Source organism: Triplophysa rosa, linkage group LG19 (genome assembly GCF_024868665.1).
Source record: "Triplophysa rosa linkage group LG19, Trosa_1v2, whole genome shotgun sequence".
NCBI classification, from domain to species: domain Eukaryota; kingdom Metazoa; phylum Chordata; class Actinopteri; order Cypriniformes; family Nemacheilidae; genus Triplophysa; species Triplophysa rosa.
The window spans coordinates 13,342,459-13,358,177 of NC_079908.1; the positions used below are offsets into that span (position 1 = coordinate 13,342,459).

At 44.4% G+C, this 15,719-nt stretch overlaps 3 protein-coding genes across 3 annotated transcripts; all 3 read right to left on the reverse strand.

Annotated features, from left to right (window-relative positions):
- Positions 1-5,864: 5,864 nt before the first annotated feature.
- Positions 5,865-6,815, reverse strand: LOC130569846 (olfactory receptor 1509-like). Its single transcript, XM_057359744.1, has one exon. It carries the CDS (start codon positions 6,813-6,815, stop codon positions 5,865-5,867), a length of 951 nt encoding a protein of 316 aa, XP_057215727.1.
- A 1,359-nt stretch (positions 6,816-8,174) lies between these two features.
- LOC130569848 (olfactory receptor-like protein OLF2) lies at positions 8,175-9,107 on the reverse strand. The gene has a single exon (XM_057359745.1). The coding sequence runs from the start codon at positions 9,105-9,107 to the stop codon at positions 8,175-8,177; it is 933 nt and encodes a 310-aa protein (XP_057215728.1).
- Positions 9,108-10,334: 1,227 nt separating this feature from the next.
- LOC130569849 (olfactory receptor-like protein OLF2) lies at positions 10,335-11,267 on the reverse strand. The gene has a single exon (XM_057359746.1). The coding sequence runs from the start codon at positions 11,265-11,267 to the stop codon at positions 10,335-10,337; it is 933 nt and encodes a 310-aa protein (XP_057215729.1).
- Between the last annotated feature and the right edge of the window lie 4,452 nt (positions 11,268-15,719).

Below are 15,719 nucleotides of genomic sequence, written 5' to 3' on the forward strand. Positions count from 1 at the left end.
TTAGTGAGCGCAGATTGCACTGAGCCCATTCCAAGAGGCAAAGTACCAGGGAGAAAAGGCGTCTTGAGGAGAGGCCTCCCTGGTGATTTATGTAGGACACCACTGTCATGCTGTCTGATCGGACTAAGACGTGGCGGTCCCGTAAGACCGGCAGGAAGTGGCGAAGAGCCAGCCATACTGCCTGCATTTCTAGGCAGTTGATGTGCAGGCCCCTTTCCTGAATCGACCAGTGGCCGAAGGCCGGTGTGCCATCGCACAGAGCCCCCCAACCCGTTTTGGAGGCGTCTGTAGTGACCACCTTTCGTCTGCATGTGGTGCCCAGGGGCACACCCTGCTCCAACCAAAGAGGATCCCTCCATGGGGCTAGAGCTGTTACGCAGACCTGATCCACCCAGATGCGTAGGCGTCCGAGACGCCAAGCGTGAGGCGGAACTCTCGGTTTCAGCCAGTACTGCAGAGGACGCATCCGAAGAACACCCAACTGCAGTACTTGAGATGCGGAGGCCATGAGACCCAGCATCTTCTGAAAGCCTTGAGGGGCGTGACGCTCCGGGCGTAAAAGAGGCCGCGAGCTGCTGAATGGCTAGGGCACGGTCTGGCGTGATTCTGGCCGTCAGACGGTTCGAATCGAAAACCGCCCCCAGGAACGAAATCCGTTGGCTGGGGGACAGAGCGCTTTTGGCGAGGTTGATTCTGAGTCCCAGGCATTCCAGGTGACTGAGGAGGAGGGACCTGTGGGACCTTAGCTCTTCCTCTGACTGTGCTAGAACAAGCCAGTCGTCGAGGTAGTTCAGAATGCGGATTCCCGTCTGCCTGAGAGGGGATAGAGCCGCGTCCATGCACTTCGTGAAAGTGCGGGGAGCTAGAGACAGTCCAAATGGAAGGACCATGTATTGATATGCAACCCCTTCGTAGGCGAATCTCAAGAATCGTCTGTGATGGGGGGCTATCTGGATGTGGAAGTATGCGTCTTTCAGATCCAGGGAGAAGAACCAGTCCCCTGGGTATATCTGCGAGAGGATCTGTTTCAGTGTAATCATTCTGAAACGCCGTTTCATAAGGGCGCGGTTCAGATGTCTGAGATCGAGGATGGGGCGGAGACCGCCATCCTTTTTGGGTACGAGGAAGTAGCGGCTGTAAAAGCCCGACTCGGTTTGAGTCTGGAGGAACCGGTTCTATGGCTCCTTTGTCCAGTAAGTTCACCAACTCCGTGCGCAGAACGTGTGAACTCGCGCTCTGGACTCGGGTGGTGATCATCCCGCGGAAACGCGGGGGTCTGCGAGCGAACTGGAGTGAATATCCTTGAGATATTATTCCCATTACCCAATCCGATATCCCGGGGATGGCCCGCCAGGCCTCGGCCCGTATGGCAAGGGGTTGAATGCATTGGGGAGGTATGCCGCCTTTCGGGGGCTTGACTCCTGTGGAGAGTGGAAGAGGAAGGTTGCTCTTTTTCTGACAATGTTTGTGTTTTATATAAGTGCCCGCTATAACAGCGGTGGGTTGTGCGGGCGTTAGAACAGACCCGGTCATTCACATTTTGAAACAAAAACACATTTTCGCCGGCACCTGGAACAGAACGGGGTGTTTGGGCGAACAAAAGAGCCTTCTTTGAAGGAGGTCCAGCCGCAGCGAGACACGGTCCCTTCCTCTTCCTTTCCTCGGTCTCAGGATGGTGCCTGAGGCGCAGGGTCCAGCGTGATTTTTGGCCGGGGTCCCTGACGCTGAGGGTGGGGGAAACGTCTCCCGGAGCGAGATCGTTGACGCGTCTCAGCTCCTGTTACCTTCTGGGCAGCGGGGGGCGTGGCCTTCACCGGCTGCTGAGTTGGTGTTGGCTTGGGGCGAGCCGACGCAGGTCTGGACCCGGGTCTCTTGGGCAGGAAGTGCTTCATGGCCTGCGAAGATTTCTGCGCTGCGGTGAAGCGTTCCGCAAAACCCTCCACTGCTGGTCCGAAGAGGCCGGTAGCGGATATTGGAGCATCGAGGAAGGGGACCTTGTCTGCTTCCTTGATCTCTGTAAGCGTCAGCCACAGATGGCGCTCGAGCACCACGAGACTGGCCATCGATCTGCCTATCGCCTGGGCCGTGGCCTTGGTGGCGCGTAGGGCGAGATCCGTCGCGCTCCGCAGCTCTTTGAAGGGCGCGATATCTGTACCGGACCCGTCCATGCCCTGGAGGAGTTTGGCCTGGTACACTTGAAGCACTGCCATGGAATGTAGTGCTGAAGCCGCCTGGCCGGCGGACGAGAATGCGCGTCCAGCGAGGGCCGAGGTGGTTTTGCATGGCTTGGAGGGATGGGTCGCTTTTGCCGTCCAACCTGATGGCCGAGAGGCGGACACAGATGTGCGGCCACCGACTCATCCAGGGGAGGTAGCTTCTGATATCCTTTTTCTTCCGCGCCGTCGACCGAGGTGAGAGCGGAGGAAGAAGAGGGTCGTAGACGGGCTGAGTAGGGAGCGCGCCATGACCTGGTGAGTTCATCATGAACCTCCGGGAAGAACGGTGAATTCGTTGACGAGGGGCTTGGCGGCGCCCCGGCAGGAACCATTCGTCCAGGCGGCTGCGAGCGGGTTCCTCCGGAGACGGACCACTCTAAGCCCAGCTCCTCCACAGCCTTAGTAAGGACCCGGAAAAGCTCGGAATCCAGACCCGGCGCGGGTTCGCTGTGCTCTATAAGACGGCAGGGGGGCGGGGTCGAAAGCCGAGCCCGACAGCTCCTCCCCGTCTGAAGCCGCTAACGACATGCTGTCGTCTTCTTCGAATTCGCTTCCGCCAAACGAGACCATCGCGGCGCGCCGGCGGACGCTGGTCGGCTTGGGAGAAACGAACCGGCGAATTTTCTCTCTGTGGAGAAGGCGAGGCACGCCGAGGGGACGTGAGCTCGCGCTTCCCCGAGCGCTTAGTTCCTCTACCCCGCTGCTTCGTCTCCGTAGAGTGAAGCAGGAGGGATCGAGAAGCGGATTCGCTCTCTGAGAAGAAAGCTATCCGCGAGCGCAGAGAGGAGAGACTCATGTTCTCGCAATGAGGGCATTCCGTCTCTCTGAGTGCGTCTTGAGCATGGGAAACTCCCAAACATGAGACGCACTCGCCGTGACCATCAGCGGCGTGCAGGGATATCCCACACGAATGACAGTGACGGCGCGGCATTTGCAACAACGCCGCAGGAAATTTGCTCATGGAAAATTGCTCTTTTAGAGTTCGCCGGATGGCGGCAGAGAACAGGAACCGGCGCTGCTGAGACCAGCGAATCGCTGAGCAGAGAGGTCCAGTCCGCTGCAGTGCTTTTTCCGACGGCGAAGCTATCAGTCCGAGTAGCGAGGTAGAAGTCGTCGCTGAAGGAGAAGAAATCTGAGGACCCTACGGTGATGTGTCTGCTTATATAGCCATAAGCCCCGCCCATTTTGGTGGGCACCATCGCCATAGGTCCGTGCAGCTTCGCTGCCATTGGCTCAAAGTTTTACTTTGCAAGCACCAATGGCCGTGCAGTATTCACTGCGTTATTGTAAAGCTTCAGTCATCGGAGAAAAATGAGTTTTCCCCATAGCGTCCTGCTACGCAGTACGAGTGAAGTATCGATAGGGAACACTACTGTGCTGAACTAAAAGTCAGACTTGGATGACTACAGCGACGCACAGCGAGTCCTCAATAAAGAGAACTTCTGTATGAAAGATATCCCAACGTCTCCTGGTCTCTGCTTCGACGAGGAAAAAGCTTCCTACAGTGCGCATTACCTGACAACATGCTTGAGAATAGTAAAAGTATTGTGAAAATTTGGATTTGAATTTTTTTCATTTATATTCCCCATTGTTGTTTTAGGTATGCTCATGCATGCATACTGAACACTTAATAGGTACATGCATGACATTAGCATTTTCACAGTTCTGTGTTGACACAGTTTACACGGAGACGACAACATTATGATTTTAAAAGCCTTGCACTTTGAAACACGTTTTCAAAAGTTTGCTTTTCAGTCCAACAAAATGCTGATGTTGTATAAATGAATAGCCAAAACAGATTAAGGTTTTCCATTTTTAGTTAAGCAGCCCATACAGTAACAAAATAAAGTGGTCTAACTAAGATGAATCTTATTAATCTTGAATCTTTAAAATCTACTTGTCTGTAAAAATTGAGCTTACAATGTTTCTGCCCACTAACATGCACAAATGTTCTTCAGATGTATTACAGTTTTTCTCGATTGCTTAAACACAATTCTTGAAATTATGCCTCGTATTCTCAAAACAGTAAACACAAATCCATAACATCTCACCCAATTCTCCTATTGTCAGGTCAAAATGAAGCTCTCTTCTCTAAACCATTCAAACTTGCTGAAAAACCAAACTTTTCCTGCAGACATGACTTACAAGCCCTCAAAATCACCTACACTGTAACATAGTCTTAGACACTGGTGAGATCAATTCAAAACACTGTTACTAAAACTCAAGAATAATTCAAGAATAATGGGACAGCTTAGTGTTTATTAGTATATACAACATAAAAGAGTGCACATAGAGCAAAGTGCAAGAATGAGCTTTAGGAAAAAATAAAAAATAAAACATTACACTACTGTAAAGTAGATGAAGATGATCTTACAAGACAAGAGCAGTTCAAAAACAAAAAGAACAATATAAACTGGTCATGCAACACCATACGGTACACAACTGCACAAATAACATTTACATTCAGGCATTTAGCAGATGCTTTTATCCAAAGCGACTGACAGAGAAGAAAAAGGAAACAATACAGTGAAGCAATTTGTCAATAGGAGGCAATGTAAAAAATATGGAATCCTCTGCACCTTTGGCCCAATTTTGTAAAAGTATTCCGTATTTTCTGCAAAAATTCAGAACAGGTAAAAAGGGTGTACACGTGCTACAGTTTACTGGATACAGAATAGAGAAATTTCTCTCATATAAAGTGTGTACTGTAATTATACTGTATGTTTACAGTAAGTAGTATAAAGCCCAGTAGATGATTCTAGGATGCACACTTACCTGTGCTCCTATTGATATTATCCTGAGATTCTGATTGGTGTGTCATCAGTTTTGCAACTGAATGTTTACTGATGGACAAATGTGTGCTATTTGAGTTTACATCTTGACACTTCAGTTCATTATATTGTGTGTTTGTGTTTTCTGAATGAGAACATGGTTAAACCTTTGCAAATTGAGTGTGTGGGGTTAGTGTATTGTTCTGAGAATGTGTTTATAGTTGTCAGAAAATGTGAGTTGTTTCATGAGTTGTGTGTTAGCAACCGAGAAAAACTGTAAGAATATAAAAATAAGGAATGGTCCCTTTTTCTGTTATTGTAGAAAATTGTATACGTTATAACCCTTGACACACACACAGTTCAAACATTTGACATGTACTGTATACTGTACAGCAGTAGTTCTCAAACTTTTTTGTTGTAAGACCCCCTAGAGTGTCCACAAATAAAGACTAATAATCTTAAATTAAATAATCTTTAATGCAACTAAAAACAATTAATATTTGAGTTGGTGGTCTTATTTGTCTGATGTTTGATTGCATAAAATCTATGATCTAAAATATTTCATAAAAGCCACAAAATCTGGCCCCCAGTTTGAGAACCACTGCTCTACAGTATATGTCACAGGTGCACACTGTAACAAGTTTACAAATAAAGTAAATATAAACAATAGTTAGTAGAAAACTGATATAATTAGAAAAATATTTAGACTGTATTATGACCTACTGTCAAACAAAGAACAACTATGTAATGTAATTTGTAATTTATTTAAAAGTGTTTGCTTGTTTTTGACAGTTTGCATTTATCAGACCAGAAATATGTTTCACACTCTTGCTCTTTCGCATTGTACATGTATTTTTATGTTTCAGTATATATATGTTCAACATTTTTTTTGAACCTCTGAAAAATGTATTCTTGATGCAATGCGGGACTTGAAAACCTTTTTGCGCACCGCCTTGATTTTTAATACATAGATTAGAGGATTAACAACAGGAGGAACTATAATCAGTTCTAAAGACAAAAAATTACGCAGACTCTCTGGAATGTCATTTGCACCGTATCTGTTATACATGGCACCAAAAAGCCAAGCAAAAATTAAATTCATAAGTGACAGAAAGTGTGGAAAACAGGTTTGCCAGAACTTTCTTCTGTTTTCTAGAGATGATTTACAGGCAGCAATGAGTTTAATGTATGATGCTATGATGACACCTACAAAAGAAAAAAGTGTGACAATAATAATATATCCTAAAAGATTATTAAAAGAACTTGAAGCACAAGACAGCTTTACAATTGACCAGTTGTCACAATACAATTTATCAATGTGATATTTACAAAATGTCCTCAAATTTGATAACAGGGCTGCTGGAACTGTGTAGCAGTTAGGTATAATCCAGGACAACAGAATTAATTTCAAACATGTGTTTTTAGTTAATTTGGAATGATAATCCAAAGGTCTGCATATGGCTACATATCTGTCATATGACATGACTGTTAATATTGTAATCTCAGTAATTAAAGAGCTGTAGATAACAAAGGTTTGCAGAGCACACATGTGAAAGGAGATCACATATGAATCCAAGAGCAAATTAGACAAAAATATAGGGTAGAATCCTGATGCTCCATATATCACATTTACACACAGATTACACAAAAACATGAACATGGGTTCATGAAGAGATTTCTCCATGATAATGACAGAAATAAGTCGGATATTAATTGACAATATGAGCAAATAGAGGAAAAGAAAACAAGTAAAATATATATGCCTGTATGATTTTGATTCTCTGGGCACCATAAGAGTCAACATCACAGGATAAGAAGAGTTCTCCATCATTCAAAGTTCAATAGCTCCTGTAAAGAAAGCAGACATTTCACGAAGCTTCAGTTGTCATTGCTTCTAATGGAAAATAAAGTTGTCACAGTCGGAGGTGTAAGAGTTACTGTTCGTCACAGTCAGAAAAAGGCAAAAAAATCTAGTCCACAGATCTGGAGCCAGGTGTGTTTGCAGTTAAATGGACAAGGGTTTGGTTGCTCTTATATGAAGGGTTTTTCATTTGGGAAATTTCCAAGGGATGGCTTATAATATCTTGGGGTTAATTATCCATTTACAAACCAACTCTACCGAAAAAGGCTTTTTATTGACAATAATAATCCAATATACTGTAGGCAACTAGATTTTTTTTTCTGAATGGTTCCATAAAGAACCTTTAACATCTGAATAACCTTTCTATCTCACAAATGGTTCTTTGTGGCGAAAGAAAGGTTCTTCAGATTATAAAAAAGGTAAGAAAGAGATGGTTCTTTAAAGAACCTTTGACTGAATGGATCTTTGTGGAACCAAAAATGGTTAAAAAGGGCTACGGAAAGGACCCAAAAAAATATTTTAATCTATCCTAGGTGCATATGACTTTCTTTCTTCAGCCGGACACAATTTGGGTAATTCTGAACTACTGTATTCTTTAAACTATTCCACCCATAGAAATGCACAAGATAAGTCAGTGCGTTTCTTGTGGGAGGAATACTTGCCTGAGCATTAAACATGTTAAATGGAACAATTGTTGATATAAGTATATAGGATAGTGCAGTTTTCTTAATTCTTTTTTATTCAAAACTTTTCCACATGGATTGGAAACTGTTGCTGTATCACATGGGCCTCAAACAAACAGAGTGATGTTTTGATAGCACTGTCCTGCCTTTTGATGAAACAAATAATAAACAGAACAGAAGAGACAGAAGTGAATATATGCTGAAAATATGCACTTCCAAAATGTACAAAAATTTTACAACAACACTCATGAATAGACAAAGTGTAAACATCATAACACATATTTTTACTGGTATTCAACATTTGTTTTACCACTGGTCTACAATCTACAATTTACATCTACAATAATTAGTAAACTTACGCCCGGTTTCACAGACACGTCTTATTTTAAGCCAGGACTATGCCTTAGTTTAATTAAGATATTTATGTCGCTTTTATAAAAATGCCTTAGAAGAATACATTACTGGTGTGCATCTTGAGACAAAACAAATCGCAATGATATATTTTAAGATATTTCTGGGCAAGTTATATTCAGTTAAGACAGGTCACACATTCATTTTAGTCTGGTATTAGCCTTAAGCCTTGTCTGTGAAACCGGGCCAAAGTGTTACTAAGAATACAATAAATAACAAACAAACCCATTATTCATCCTGACATTTTAATAACATTATTAAAAGGTCTTAAGAGCCTCTTACGAATCTCTTTGAGTTTTAAACCATAAATGAGAGGATTGAAAAGAGGTGGCACTATGATGATCTCTAAAGCCAAAAAATTACGCAGATTGTCTGGAAAATCACTTGAGCCGTATCTGCTGTACATGGTGTCGAAAAGCATGGCAATAGTAAAATTTACCAAAGTAAACAGATGAGGCACACACGTCTGCCAAAACTTCCTTCTGCACTCCAATGATGCTTTACATGCAACTGCAAGTTTTATATATGACAATATAATTAAAACAAACAGAGTGAAAATAAATGCAATAATCAAAAATCCATATGTATTATTGATAACTGTCGATTGACACGAGAGCTTCACCATTGACCAGTTATCACAATACAATTTATCAATATGATATTTACACAATGCCATCCTATTTGATAAGGAAACACTAATGGCCATTGTTATTAATGGCACAGTCCAACAAAAGGCAAGTAACAGGACACAAGAAAATCTGTTCATCTTTGTATGATAGTCCAAAGGTCTGCATATGGCCACATGTCTGTCATACGCCATCACTGCTAATGTACAATATTCACACTTAACCGAAGTATAGATCACAAAGGCTTGTAAGGCACACATGTAGGAAGGAATCACGTATGAATCCAGTATTAAATCATGCAGAAATTTAGGATAGAATCCTGTAGCTCCATATATCCCATTTAAACAGAGATTACACAGAAAAATATACATTGGTTGATGAAGAGCTCTCTCCAAGACAATGACCACAATGAGCCAAATGTTCAGAAACAATATCAGAACATAGAGAACAAAGAAGCAGGTGAAATATATGTGTCTGTATGATTTAGAGTCTCTTGGTTCCACCAGGGTGTAAGTTGCAAAGTAACTCTGGTTATCCATTCTCAATATACTTTTACTATAAAAAAACATGTCTACATGCAAAATGGTTGGCTTCCAGATTAAGATGTTAAACACTGATGACTTTTTGCCAGTTTAGATGTATGCAAAAAGGACTAAACACTGTTTAAAAAACAACAAGTGCTAACACCAGTCAGCCCTTTCAATAGCCTTGCAAGACAGTCGTGAAATGGAGGCTCTAACGCCCACTGACATGCCTATAAATAGCTTTTTTGGTCCAAAGAAAGTCTCTGTGAGACTCAAATAAACCCCAGAGGTTATTCTAAGAAATTTGTGAGATTTACTATTCATTTTAAATGACAATGCCGTCTTTTTCTTGCTTTAGGGCATACAGAAAGATCCACGGATGAATTGAATGAAAGGAAAAAGTTTAATGTATCTGCCCTTAAAGCCACTTCTTCTACAGTAGGGTTGCAAAGAGTGTAGAGCCTGTGTATCTTGGCAAAATAATTTATAATGACAAAAATATTCAGACTCTCTCTTACATATATACGGACAACTTCTTGTCTCCAAATCAATGCACCTTCGTGCCTTTGGACTGTGGGGGAGTAAATGCTGCGGAAACCCACAGCATTACAGGGAAAATATACAAACTCCACATAGCAAGGCCCACCAGGTCAGCTCGAACCAGGAACCTAGAAACAATAAAATGGATCTGGAGACAAAAGTATTAGAGGTAGGCCTATGTCTTAATTTCTGTCCAAAGACTTAGAGCTCATGGGTTCATATTACAAAGGACATCAATAGCCCACTGGCAACTGCATATATTAAGTTCAATGCACTGTAAAACATCTAAATAAAAATTTAAACTCCCTAGCTATTATAAATTATGTTTAACTTTGTCTGTACTGCATTAGATGAAATATCCATTGTATAAAATTATAATTTCAGACACCCAAAGACATACAGTACATGGTTGTATTTTAATCTAAAATGCATTTCCTTCTTTCTCTTAAGAGTCTTATAGCTTAAAGCATAAATGAAAAACAATGTACATGGCACATACTGCATGTGAAAAAAACTCAACAGAATCGCAGTGGCTTTCTGTGTTCAATTCTCCATGCAGTAAATATACTTTAGTATTATTCCATAAAATATTCTAGTTGATGATGAGTACTGTTTGTGTACAAAGAGCAAGAACATGTTTGTAAAACCATCATTATATATGAGTGAAAATATATACAGAGTGAAATACAACAAACACATCATTCATCCTGATATTTTAATGATATCATTAAATGGTTTTAACAGTCTCTTGCGAATCTCTTTGAGTTTTAAACCATAAATGACAGGATTGAAAAGAGGTGGCACTATAATGATCTCTAAAGCCAAAAAATGACGCAGATTCTCTGGAAAATCGCTTGAGCCGTATCTGCTGTACATGGTGTCGAAAAGCATCGCAACACTGAAATTTATCAATGAAAACAGATGAGGCACACACGTCTGCCAAAACTTCCTTCTGCACTCCAACGATGCTTTACATGCAACTGCAAGTTTTATATACGAAACTATAATGAAACCAAAAAGGACAAATACAAGTGAAATAACCGCAAATCCATAAATATTATTGGTGACAGTTGTTTCACATGAGAGCTTTACCATTGACCAATTATCACAAAACAATTTATCAATATGATATTTACACAGTGCCAACCTGTTTGATAAGGAAACATTAATGATAATCATAATAACTGGTACAATCCAACAGAAGGTAAGTAACATGCTACATGCAAATCTGTTCAGCTTTGTATGATAGTCCAAAGGTCTGCATATGGCCACATGTCTGTCATAAGCCATCACTGCTAATGTACAATATTCACAAATAACAGAAGTGTAAATCACGAAGGCTTGTAATGCACACATATAAGAAGGAATCACATATGAATCCACTATTAAGTCATGCAGAAATTTAGGATAAAAACCTGTAGCTCCATATATCCCATTCATACACAGATTGCACAGAAAAATGTACATTGGTTCATGAAGAGCTCTCTCCAAGACAATGACCACAATGAGCCAGCTGTTCAGAAAAAATATCAGAACATAGAGAACAAAGAAGCAAGCGAAATATATGTGTCTGTATGATTTAGAGTCTCTTGGTTGCTCCAGTGTGTAGGTTGCAAAGTAACTCTGATTATCCATTCTCAATATACGTTACTCCAAAATGTCTTCATATGCAACAATCACAAAGATTAAAATGAAAAACAACAATTGAATAATAAAGCAACTGATAAAAATTATAAGCTTACACACTTGTAAAACGATGATAATTCGCTCTTGTCAACCTTTCCTACAAGTGTTGTCATCTTGCATGTTCACAGTACAATAAAGGCTCTAAAGGCCATTGCTGCTTATAGCTTTTTTGTTGAGGGAAACGTCACTGTGAGCCTCTTGTAATTAATGACCAGCTGATAGTTTGTAAAATTTGTTGTGAGACTTTCTTTTTCTATTAAAATGCAAATGTTGTACCTGTATACGCAGGACCTGAATTTCATCTTTTAAACTGGGGGGAATAACCCCCTTTACAGAACGCCCAGCCCGACCCACGGTGAGTACAATTCAGCCTCCTACGATTCAGCCTCCTACTGCTGTATCTCATCTTTAGCTCACTGATGTTGTGGTAACTTCCTCATCCTCGTCTGTTTCAGCAAAAGCGCTAATTGACTCTGGAGCGGCAGGAAATTTTATTTCACTCGCATTACTCACCACCCTCAGGCTGCCTCGGAGTCGCAATGAACATGTTCTCTGAATCCACAACATACTCGGAAAGCCGTTGGATCGTGGCAGAATCTGCTTTTACTCCCCCACTGTTACAATCCAAGTTGGACCAGCATAAACAAAGGACATCTCGTTCTGGGTTCTGGAGGAATCTACCACAGACATCATCCTGTAATGACCCTGGCACCAACGACACCAACCTAGTATCAACTGGAGAATGGGTGAAGTCCAAGCCTTGGGGTGAGAGCTGTCTCCCGGCATGTTTTCCATCCTCCTGTCAAACGTCTACCACAACCCTTGGATGTGTTTTCCAAGCAACAAAACTTCCTCCTCACCAGCCATGGGACTGCACCATCGAGTTGCTGCCTGGGGCTTCCATACCCAAAGGATGGATATGCCCTATACGGATATACATCCCCTGCCGCATCCAGTTTTTTCTTCGTGGGCAAGATGCCAAATGTCTCAACTCCCGCCAAGCACATTGGGCACTGTTCTTCACCCAGTTCAGTTTTACCATCACCTATCGACTTGGTTCCCAAAATGGCAAAGCAGATGCATTGTCCCGCCAATACAGTGCCAGCCCCGATACTACCACACCATGTCCCATCCTCCCTCCAACCGTCTTTCTCAACCCCATATTACGGACCGTCGATGATGAGATCTCCACCAGCCATCACCCTGCTCTGCCAGGAGGTCCAGAGGGCAAGATTTTTGTTCCAGCAGAGCTCCGCACCGCCGAACCTCCGAACTCAGCTCACTCTGTTCTGTGATCGGGCCACCCAGGCAGCCAGCTGACCCTCTCACTCCTATCCGCTCGCTACTGATGGCCTGGAATGTCTGAGGATATCTCTCAGTTTGTCAAAAGATGAGATCCTACTGTCATGCCCACCAACACAGCTGGCACCGGTTTGACCCCCTTCCAGTGCATACTCGGCTACCAACCCCCTCTGTCCCCCTGGTCAGGGGACCCATCGTCTGTGCCAGCTGTTGACCACTGATTTCGAGAGAGAGGGTCTGGGACTCAGCTCATCACCAACTCCAACAGGCGGTTTGCAGACAAAAAGAACATGATGAAACCCGTCGATTATCCAGTCCACAGTATCAACCTGGTCAGAAGGTCTGGCTTTCCACCCGGGACCTCCGTCTGCGGCAGCCTTGAAGGAAGCTGAGTCGCAAATACATTGGCCCCTTCACCATCCTCAGACAAATCAACCCAGTCAACTACCATCTTCAGTTCCCCTCACACTACCGGTTTTCACCTTCATTCCACGTGTCCCTCCTCAAACCCTTCAGTAATCCTGTTTCTGTTCCTTCTACAGAGCCTGGTGTAGTGGCTGATCCTCCTCCTCTCGACCCCGCCCAGCAGATCTACCGGGTCAAGTCCATCCTCAACTCCAGGCACAGGGCGGCCGCCTTGAATATCTGGTAGACTGCGAGGGTATGGGCCTAAGGAATAGTCTTGGGTCGCTCATGATGACATCTTAGACCCAACACAGACTTTCATGCTGCTCACCCGGATTGCCCAACTCCCCGTGGTTGTCCTCGTCGTCCTGTGAGGTCCGCTGGAGCGGACCATGGAGAGGAGGTACTGTAATGGACTCTGCACCTCAGCAAGGCACACCGTGGGAGAATCAAGACATGAAAGTACGCGTCCTTCAGGTCGATAGCCACGACAGACGTGTCAAAAAAAATACAATCCAAGGTATTACATGATAATCCAACAGGCAACAATACTCGGAAATACAGTGTTAACACTAAACAAGACTTCGCCAAGAATGAATGAAAACAAGGGGTTTAACTAGACCAGGGGTGCCCAATCCTTCTCCTGGAGATCTGTCGGACAGACGTCAGGATGCGCTTCTGCGTCAACATTCTGAAAGGGAGCCTGTGAAGGATCTTATTCAGAGTGCGCAGGTCCAGGATGGGGCGCAGCCCCCAACCTTTCTTGGGGACGATGTAGTAGGGGCTGTAAAACCCCGAAGACATCTCGGCCAGAGGGTGGCGACCTCGGCCCGAAGCACAGGAGCATTCTTGCCTCGCACCGAGGTGAACAGAATTCCATGAAACTTGGGTGGGCGCCTGGTGAACTGGATCGCGTAGGCGAGACGGATCGTCCTTACTAGCCACCGCGACAGGCTGGGGAGCTGTGACCAGGCCCCCAGACACCGCGACAGAGGAACTAGCAGGGATATCTGCAACATCGTCCCCGTGGGGGGAGGTTCTGTGGCTGGCAGAATGGCTGTCTTACAAGGGACAGAGCCCTGGGAAGGCAAGCGGGTTTGCTGACTTACCTGCCTTAAGTCTTGGCATGAGGTGAGGCTGCTGCATGCTGGAAAACCAAGGGAGAAAGGAAGCTCTTTTAGAGACAGAGTGGGCGCCAGGCCCTAAAAAGCCCGGCTTGAAGCGGGATGTGGCAGGGCCGTCCCTGTGCGGCTCGACAGCGGTGTAAACTTACACGCTTTGGGAGGGAGCCTTGGTCGGTCCCTCCAGGTGGCGGCCGTCTCAACGGCGATGGCACGCTCAACCTGGGGTACATCGACGTAGCCCTTAGCCGCTCCGGTGTCGAGGGAAGCCAAGCTCGTTTGCCGTGAACACGCCGAAAGGGAGTATTCCAGGTCTTCGTGAGCTCTTCGTGCACTTCCGGGAAAAAAGGTACCGGGGACTTGCTCCGTATCCAGTTACCGAGAGTTCAGCAGTGAGTGCTGCAGGGAAGGCAGTGCGGTGCACTGCAACCCGAGGCTTGCGGCTGCCCGGACAAGCATGGCTGACATCTCCGCATCAGACTCGTCCTGGGCTCGACCGACCGAAGCCGGGAACTCCAGGGAGACATCAGCGTCTGATGCCAGGAAGTCGCCATCCGATGCTGTGACGGTAACCTCATCCTCTGCACGCTTATGCGTGGACCCGCTATGGGACGGTCTACTGCCGCCCATCGGAGACAGGTTAGGTGACCGTAACGGGCCTGGACTGTCCGTGACATGGGTTAACGTCCATGGGAACCCCCATATCACCGTCACTGCTCGCCGCTGCAGACGGCTTGGCAGCCGCCGCGGAACAGGAAGCAGACGATGTTGTGGCTGTGTCCAAAAAGAACACAGCCAACCGTGACCGCAATACCTTGATAGACCGCAGTGCGGACATGCAGTATCCCCGAACATTACTTCAGCATACTGGTGACCCAGACATGTGATGCAGGTATCGTGCCTGTCAGGCCTGTTGGACGAGGCGGTCACATCCAAGATTACAGCGGTGAGACATGCCTGGCAACAAGTGCCGAAATGCCCAGGGGAAGTCGCACACACCAGGACGAATCCACTGCTCTGTGTCGTAGAATCCAGTAGTAGTCAGGGATAATTCGCTCAGCATTAGCTTCACAGGTTCCGAAGAACAAAAGGTGAATGAATGGGCACGCCATCTTCCTTTTATACCCGTATGTACGGGGCGGAGACTGGCATGCCATGCCATTAGCCAAGTTAATTGGCCTTTTAAAAGTACAATCAGAGATGATAGGTTCTCAAGTTCAAACCCCATTTTGTCGGTTCGACACAACGTCGAGAGACCGACAGAAAGGGAAATACATTCATACATGCATTTTAAAGTTAGACTTTGAATTTTAATGTCAATTCCAGTATTGTATACATTACACAGTATTTAGCTCAATTACATCCAAAGTAACTGTAATTAAGTTACAGAAAAAATAAGATTAATCCCTTACTTTACTTTTTAAGGGAAAAGTAATTAAATTACAGTAACGAATTACTTAGTAACTAGTTACACCAACACTGTTCAGTGGAAATGGGTAAATGTAGAAATTTGTCTTCTCAGTTAAAAAATGCATGAAAGGTCTCAAAACCGCACAACTAATAATATCAAAGT